The sequence below is a fragment of the Perca flavescens genome, chromosome 16 (genome assembly GCF_004354835.1).
Source record: "Perca flavescens isolate YP-PL-M2 chromosome 16, PFLA_1.0, whole genome shotgun sequence".
NCBI classification, from domain to species: domain Eukaryota; kingdom Metazoa; phylum Chordata; class Actinopteri; order Perciformes; family Percidae; genus Perca; species Perca flavescens.
Window position 1 is genome coordinate 19,382,757 of NC_041346.1, and position 8,860 is coordinate 19,391,616.

General features: G+C 40.0%; 1 protein-coding gene across 13 annotated transcripts in view; it reads left to right on the forward strand.

Annotated features, from left to right (window-relative positions):
- Positions 1–5,664, forward strand: part of znf618 (zinc finger protein 618) — a 41,074-nt gene extending 35,410 nt beyond the window's left edge. For 8 of the 13 annotated variants that reach the window (XM_028601249.1, XM_028601251.1, XM_028601248.1 and 5 more), the window contains 2 exons: positions 40–534; positions 2,724–5,664. In XM_028601249.1, coding sequence (XP_028457050.1) covers positions 40–534; positions 2,724–2,792 — 564 coding nt within the window. In that variant the 3' untranslated portion in view covers positions 2,793–5,664. Of the gene's footprint in view, positions 1–39 lie in introns of all 13 variants that reach the window. The other 5 variants (XR_003694576.1, XR_003694575.1, XR_003694574.1 and 2 more) reach the window with 5 other exon arrangements.
- Positions 5,665–8,860: the final 3,196 nt, after the last annotated feature.

Genomic DNA, 8,860 nt, shown 5'->3' on the forward strand with positions numbered 1-8,860 from the left:
TTAAGGAAGGACTGTCGTTGAAATGTTTTCTGTCTCTAGGTTGAACGAGCCCACCAGGTAGCCATGGTCCTGGACCCACAGCTCAAGCTGCGTTCAGTGCCAGCCTACCAGCATGAAGATATAATCTCGCGTGCATGCGAAATGGCTGCTGAATCCAGGGATGGAGGTATGACTGGTGGTGGAGGTTCAGGTGGTGAAGAGCGGGACAATGATGGCCCACCAACCCCTAAAATAAGCCGCGTAGAGGGAGGGGGAAACAACGGTGGCACCTTAAGGGGGACCTCCTCATCTTGCACAGTGTCTGGTAATGATGAGAGTCAGAGCCAAGTTAGACAAGAGATTTTTCAATACTTGGCTGAGCCTCTTCTCCAAGGCACACCTGACCTCTTCCAGTACTGGAGCTCAGCAGTGAATGAGAAGTTTCCCAGGCTTGCTCGCTTGGCAATGTGGCTCCTTGCTGTGCCTGCTGTGGGCATACGCAATGAGTGTGCGACTGTGTGCGAGCAGAGCCTGGCTATGAAGAGGAGGCAGCAGGTAACCACTGAGGAGATGAACAAACTCATTTTCCTTCGCTCCAACATGGGCTAGGAGAGAAACTCTACCAACCCTTATCAACCAAACCTTCACCCCCAACCAATGACTGAAGACTATTATTTATATACTGTAGGTTTAGAACAACTGTAAACTTAAATGTGTTAAATACTCATCGAGAAAGATATTTACAGGAAACTCACATTGTATAGGTTGCAACACCATAAAACAATATGACTTATTACATTTATATGGTCCTTTCATACAAACAGTACTTTACAAACTCCATATAAGAAAGGACTGTAAAGTACTGTGGACAAAATGTAGGGGTGGAACGGTAACTCAAAAGATTGTCTCGTTTGGTACGCCACCCTCGGTTTGGGATGCACACGTAAGCAGGATCAGTCTTATCATGGCCAGTGACTTGAATTACTCCAGCCTACTGACTAAACTGCTAAAAGGCTGCAATGCTGTTATTCTGACTGAATGGCAACATTTTCAGGTAAAGTCAGCGTTCTCTGCTTGAAACAACTCTGAAAACACACAGTAAGTAATGTTGCATATAGCTACAGTATTTGGAGAATGATCATTTTCATTGGTGTACAACAAAAAAATCAAGCGGTGAATCTTGACTGCCATTGCATCTCTGCCGATTAAGTGTACTAGGTTTATTATTTACTATTGCGTATCACTGAAAATATTTATTTCAGCATCAGGTCAGGAGCTAAATTATTGCAGCTAATTTGAAGGTTGCTTCAGTGGCCTAAAAATTTAGTTGTGGATCATTGTATGCATTTTTCATTCAAAAGGGTAAAACACAGGGTATGATGCTTTCCGTCATCCAGTCATCCAATGGTTTGTTTTCTTTCTAAAATTAATTCAAGAGGCCTTATGCTGCTGGATATGCTGGTCAAAAGGCTAGATTAGCACAGAAGGGCCTATATCATAAAGTTAACTTGAATAAAGTCAAACTTTTGGTTGAATTTTTTTACGTGCACAAAGAAGACAGAATCATATTAGAACTTGTTTGCGGTCAGCTTTTACACCGATTTCATTCATTCAACCTTACCATAGCTGAATTGTACCAACAGGGAATTAAATGCCATTTTGGATAAACCAATATTTTATTATCTTTTTTAATACATGATGGTACAACCCAGCTTGTATGTCAGTAAATACACAATAATTACATCTAGAGGCCATTTTGTGTGGCTTGATGATAGTTTCCAGTGCTGGTACTTCAGGAATGTCTCATCAGTCAGCTCTGTGAAAAGAGACGTCAATACACTTCTTTATACTGGAGATGTTTTACCTGTGCATTTCCCTCCGATAAACTGCAGTAATATTATTAGCCATCAGTTTGGTAAGCTTGTTGGCAAAGATTTAATGCATACCTGCATAAATCCTTGTGTGGATGTTGCCCACTGTGTGTGTGGGTGTTGTTTTATTTATATATATAAAATTATCATTGCTATTTTTATTCTTCTTTACTCATTTATCATTCTAATTTAAACATATTTCTATTTTGAAGCAATAAGCTTCAAGGGCATAGTTTCAATTGTTATCTACTAAAAATGACTGTTCTCATGACGCTCCTACAGTTAATCATTAATGGTAAATTATTTTCTGTTTGTGAAATCAACGGGATTTTCTCAGGAATGAGTGCACCCAAGCAGGCGCCGCCACTTTTTCCCCTTACTCTACTGAAAACCCATCAAACTTTGACCTCAATACCGAGGTATGTACTGAACCGTGACTTTTGTGAAACGTTCCACCCCAAATGCAGTTAGTGCCATTTGCAACAAACAAAATGGATCAGGGTTAGGGTTTATTTTTTTTTTTCTTCTAGGATAAAGCAAATTCTGCCAGTACATTCACTAAAGTCAACACATGCATACTAATAAAGTTAAGTTATTTATTTATTTTATGGATTCTAGTATACATTTACACAAGCTAATACCTCCTGTAATGACTTGGATGAATGACAGTTATACTGTAAATTTGTTTGTTGCCTTTGGTACTAATTAGTCAAGTACTAGTTTGTCATTTCTGTCATAGGGCCTAAAGTCTCTTTCATGCAACCACCTTAAACCCTACAGTCAGAACAAACACCATGCCTTTTTATTGATGTTAAATGGCCTTGTTTTCGCCATGCTTTCTAAAGCTTGTAGTTTGGTTTTTCACTCCTGTAGACCCAAAGGGACCTCTGGCTGATGATGTTTGAAACCGTGTCCTCGAGTGGTCAAATGTGGACTTTTTAAAACATCATGGACATCAACTGGTATTTGACAAGTGCTTTATTCCAAAGTTCAAGTCACCTCTTGGGTATAAACAGGTCAGGAATTATTTCAACAATAACACATCCAAGCACAAGTATCCATTGTATTAAACTATACTGAAAACCTATACTCAGTAGGTCATCTCTTCATTGGGTTCATACCAGAGCAGGAAAATGTATCAATACTGATATTGTGGTATGAGACTCCCATTTGGATTTTGTTCATGTTAATATTTGTGGTGCAGCTTAAATATTGTCTTTTAATCCAAAAGGATGTAGTTCAGTTATTTGATTTGGCTCCTCCACATGAATTAAAAGCTACATCATACTCTTTCAATCATTAAATTAAATATTTAACACAAATGGTCATAACTAAAAATATCAACTGTAAAAATAAACATTAACTATATTTTTTTCTCAATTTTTCCCAGCTTTAGGCCCCAGTACATCTTAAGGTACAGTCACATTACACTACAATGAATATTCACTTAGTCTCCCATTCATTTTCAATTGAATTTGACAAATTCAAACATCCATTTCCTGTGTCCGTATGAACTCCATGGGTCAGAGTTCACTTTTGTTCAACTTTTACCTCACAGATGTGCACGGTCGGCCAGTAGGAACACTGATGATGAACTGTACTTGGAAATGGAGGAGTCACTATTCTAGCCCTGTGGCGCCACCTTCTTTTGTGCAACACCAGACTAAAAACTGCTGCATCTCCCTTATAGACGGTTTACAGTTAGTGGTCGCTCTGATCAACATTTATTTATAATCATGGTTAGAATTGTGACATGTCCTTTTTTTGAGGCTGAGTGCAGGGCAATTTTGTTAAATGTGACTGTACCTTTTTATAGGCCACAGGAAGTAGGAAGTCAGTACACTGCACATGGGGAATTATAGGGCATTTGAGTGAATGGTCTGCAAAGTGTAAAGCCAAGAACAGACAGGTCTCCCTAAAATGCAAATCTTTTTAGTCCGCCTGAACGCAGTTGTGTCAGTTTTAAGTTATATAAGAACATTTGTCAACTTTTATTATAAATGCATTAAAGGTTGAAAATGCTTGAATTATGTCTGTCAATCAAATGTGAATGGCTCTTGCAAACTACAATGTTTTGATAGACTGTTGCCCTCCTTTCCTCCATTTATAGCTTTGATTTATAATAAATAAGCATTTATTTATTCATAAATGCTTTTCTCTTCTTTAAGAGTAACTTAGCACCAGGCTGAAAAGCACCGTTTTGCTGCCCTTTATGGTTGAAGGTAGCCTGTTTCACCATTAGTAGTAGATGGATGTGGTCAGAAACGTGTTGTGTTGCTCCTATAATCCCACCCAACCGTGATGGCGTGGGGTCTTGGGAGTACACATGTACATCACTGCAATCAGGTGAGAAGTTAAACCGCTGGAGGTCAGCAAAGAGGACATTTTCAGCAGGTGTTATGTCACTCTATAATGGTTTCTTAACTGATTGATTGATTGTTTTCATGCATTAAGATTCTTGGAAGGAAGTATGATGTCATTCACATTTTAACAGTTTATCTATTTCCCCTTCTGTAAAGCTTGGGGGAGTATGACTTGATTCAGTGTAACCAAGACATAACATTACTTCATTGTGATAATATACTGCTGTTTTCAAACTGATTTATGTCACACATTTATATTTTGGTTAAAAAAAAAAGATTGCTGTAAATTATATTTTAAATTTAGTTTTTTTAATTACCAATCCAATGTTTTACCTCGGTACACAGAAGGTAATATTGTAATTTATAGATTGGAAATCAAAAATGTAGCTTTGGTCTAAGATATAGTTAAAATACTGTACATTGGTTTGCAGATTTAGCAGTGCTCCTCGAATGAACTGATGAAGGGATTTTTCTTAGTTTTTAGTTTTTAAGTATTTTAAATAGGATATGCTCTGGGACAAAATGCCATTGTTGACATAATGATGTCAACTTAATTTTAGCATTCATTTTGTTGATTAAATGGGAATTATATCTAAGATATGCATGCTTTTAATAAGAGTACTGATATATAAAGTTAGAGCCAACATGATTCACTTCCATCTGATGAGAAACACTGACTTATGAGTAGACGTTACCTTAAGACACTCATCAGGAGTCAGATAAGCAACAGAATTTTAACCGTTGGAGATGGGAGTGGCGATGCTGATCATGGGTTGGGGTTTATGGCTTGACATCATCCATTTTCACAGGATGTATTATGTAAATGTGAGAGAACTGCTGTTTTTATGCCACAAGGGGGAGCCTTCATTTCAGAGATCCAGTAGGGAACACCAATAACATACCTCTATTTTCTACAGTAGCATTTAAAAGGTTTTTGATATAATAGAAAACTCAACTTAGATACTGTTATTAGAAAATTTAAATCAACCAAGTTTTATTTTGTTTCAGGATTTTAACTTATTCAAATAATGTAAAATATGGTGTAAGAATGCAAACATGGAAATCTTTTCTGTTTTAACTATGGATTACAGTCTGTATTATCAATTCAGGTTAAGAAACTAGTGTTGCTTTCATCCTATTTTACAGGCATTTCTTCCTTTTATACTCTGCTAAAATGCAAAAAAATTAGGTTTGATTCTATTCATTTAGTCTTTTTATTGCACTTTGGCAGCAGATTCCTGTGTAGCTTTAGATCTGAGTTGTCCTATTAGTAAGCCTAATTTATACTTTTGTAGCAACACTATTTTTATATAATGGCGAAGAAAGGGTTCAGTGTCTTTTTCTTTTGTTTTTCCTGTGTCATATGTGGCAGCACTGTTCAATGTTTCTTAAATACATTACCCACTGTAGTATGTGATGTGTGAATAAACTCCAAATCTGTGTCAACAAGACTGTGGTGTATATGCAATTAGAGGAATGCTAGCTGTATGTGTGTGTTGAGAGGAGATGGATGGTCAAGTATTGTAATGCCATGAAGTCCAGTGTTACCACTGTGGCCCGTGTGTAGCTTTTAACTCACTTTGCCAACATTTCAGATGAAAAAAAGTTTCCTTTGCAATCAAGGGATGAAGTAAAATGTTTAGAAAGCCTACTTCTGTATTTATGAATCAAGAGAACTTGAGAAGATATGTGACGATCTTCTTGTAAAAAATTAGGCTAGTTGCTTATTTTCAGTATGAATGAGGACTCCCACCCAGAGAGAAATGAAGCAGAGATTTCCACAGTGGCTGAGTGGGAGAGGCGGAGGACCTCAAACATGTAGAGGGGAAAGAGGCCTTATATAAGGGCAGAGCGATTGAAGACTCGCACATGGGGAGTGAATATACAGAGGCTGCTTAGAGGTGCGTGCAAGGGTTCCCCAGGGGCCACGGATAGGGCAAAATAGCGAGGGAGTGAGGCAGGAAGAGGGAAAGCGTGAGCAAGTGTTCGTCAGCCTGCTGTCTTTCTTCCTCCTTTTACAACCGGGTCAGTCAGCCCCCAAGGTGCAGCAGTCTGCTGGCATGCAGAAACACCCACACTCTTGTCTCCTCCGCTGCTCCCAACACAAGGGCTGCCTACCAAAGCTTAATTTGCAGCACATGCGTCCAAGTTTGCCTCCCCCCACTCATTCTCCACTGCCCCACCACGCACACACACACACACACACACACACACACACACACACACACACACACACACACACACTCTAAGACCTCCTCCCTTCCTGAACACCACACTGCTGAAGGTGACGTTTTTCCCCAAGCTATTACTACAGTGAGATGCTAAGTTTGTTTTTACTTACGGCACCAAGTGTTTGCCCTCATTTTCAGTCATTTAGAAAAGCAAAATGAGGGGAAAACAAACGCCCATTGGACAATTGTTTCCGTTTTGTTCTGGGTTAGTGACAAGTTGCAGATCAGCTCTTTCTCAAGGAAAGTGAGGAGGAGTGTGTGGGGCTGTTTTCCATCAGCATACATCCACACAAGTCATATACACAGCAAATGCAAGTTTTTTTTCTTTGCTGGATGCCATCAGGCTTTGACTGCATTGGGAGTTTGATAAATGCAGTAGCAGCTGAATATAAAGGGGGTTCCCTCTGTACCAGTATGTGAACACTAGGTGGCAGTATCTGGCTTTTTATCAGCTATAGAATGGACACAATGAAAGCATCACCGGTATGATATATCCAATCCAGTACCAACTAAGGCCGCAGAAGATAATATAGATTTGAGAGCATTTTCAATTGAGTTTTATTTCTCAGGTGTAAATTTGATGAATGGAAACACTGACGTACTGCTGAGCTCCAGGTACCCCAGGTCATTATGTTCCTTCAGAACATGGAAGGCCAAGATGTTTTGAGACCTGCAAAGACAGCCAGAAGACCATCCAATAATCCGGAACTATTTTTGCTTTAATTCTGGAGGATTTGCATATTTTTGGACAGTGAGAGGAATCGAGAGAACCTGAGGAAATCCCCTGAAAGAGTCAAGTTGATACTCATTAATCAATGAGCTACTATGCAGCACTCTACTAAACCCATTTCCTGCCGGTGTTGATGTTAAACTCCTCCACACTGACTCATTATCTCAGCCCATGAAGCTGATTGTTCTGCTTTATCCAGTAAAACGCTACTGTAATACAAAAAGTTCTGTTCACTTCCCTTTGCCCTTGGCTGTTACACAATCAAAAGAGAGGCATCCAGGTTTCGTTTTCCAAGACCAAATCAGGCAGTGCCATGTAGCTTTGCTCCCACCTCTAGCATTGACAAGGTTGGCACCCTCACCCCTTTCCCAGCCTATGGCCATCACAGCTGTCCCGACTTGTCTGCTCAGTGAGCATTGGAGGGACAGGCGGAAGGAAGTGTCCTCATCCTCCTCTCTTCGTCCTGTATGGAGGACCCGGTGGCACTGGCACTGTAGTTTTTCCTGCTCAGCAGGTGCTGACTTTTATCAGTAGTGACATGAATGTACAGAACTGCCAGGGCGCATCCACCCAGTTGCTGTCAGGTGTCGTTCCCGCTAACACTCCACCTAGCCCCTGACCTCACAGGCACCCGGTGCGCCTGTCTGTTCGCCTGCCTGCCATCCTCCCTCTGCACACCTGCGCAGACACACTTATATACACATGCACACACCTCATACAGACTCCCTCAGATTCGGGCCTTTTCCCCACATAGGCCCAAAAGATTTTAGTTTGTGGCTTCTCATGCACCTCTATGTGTTCTGCCCAGAGCCACATATGATACAATATGATGCAAACACACATGAGTGTCCAGGTGTTTTTGCACTCCTCACATGTACCAGCTCACAGGTGCAGGCAACTTTCTCCCTGAAAAAAAAACACAATTTTCACTGCCTATTACAGTCGGCAGAGCAGCATTTGAATATTTCATATCTAAGTCAGAGTTATGAGATGACGCCGTAGTGTGAAAATATGATGTTTGACTCTTGGCTTGAGGAAGGCAAGTGGCGTCACTGTGAAAAAAAAAAGGTCAAGGTTAAATTTGCTTTGTGGCTATAAATAGCCCTTCAGTGATGTCCCCCTGATCTCACCGTTATTATTTATTAATCGTCGTCATGATCTGGGGAGCACATCCAGCCTCACCATGCAATTTCAGACAGCTGAAGACAATGACAGGAGGAGGACAAATCTAAACCAGAATTTTAGACCCTTACAATGAAGCCCATATATTTAGGGCATAGTGCCAAAGATTTGTTTTGTGTAAAGACGTCATTGCCCTTATTATGTTAAACTGCCATATTCAGGATTGCTGACGCTGGTCTTCACAAGCATTATTCTTGCCAGGGTTATAGGGTCATTGGCAGGGTTCCCAACATGACTCTGCCTTTTGTTAAGTATTTTTTTTCATCAACTTAATTTCTCTATTCTACAATGAATTTGCACCAAGAGAACCTAAGGCTCAACAGGTAACATTACACATACCAATAGAATTGTGTTATTTTGCCGGGAAATTATTATTACAAGTTGAAAGTACTGTAACCAACTCCTCCGTCTTGGCTCATTATACAATCTTTTACTTCTGTTGCCGTTTTCTTTTTTTTTTGCTCCCCTGTTTATCCCTCCTCTGTAGCGTCTGCACAGTTTTCA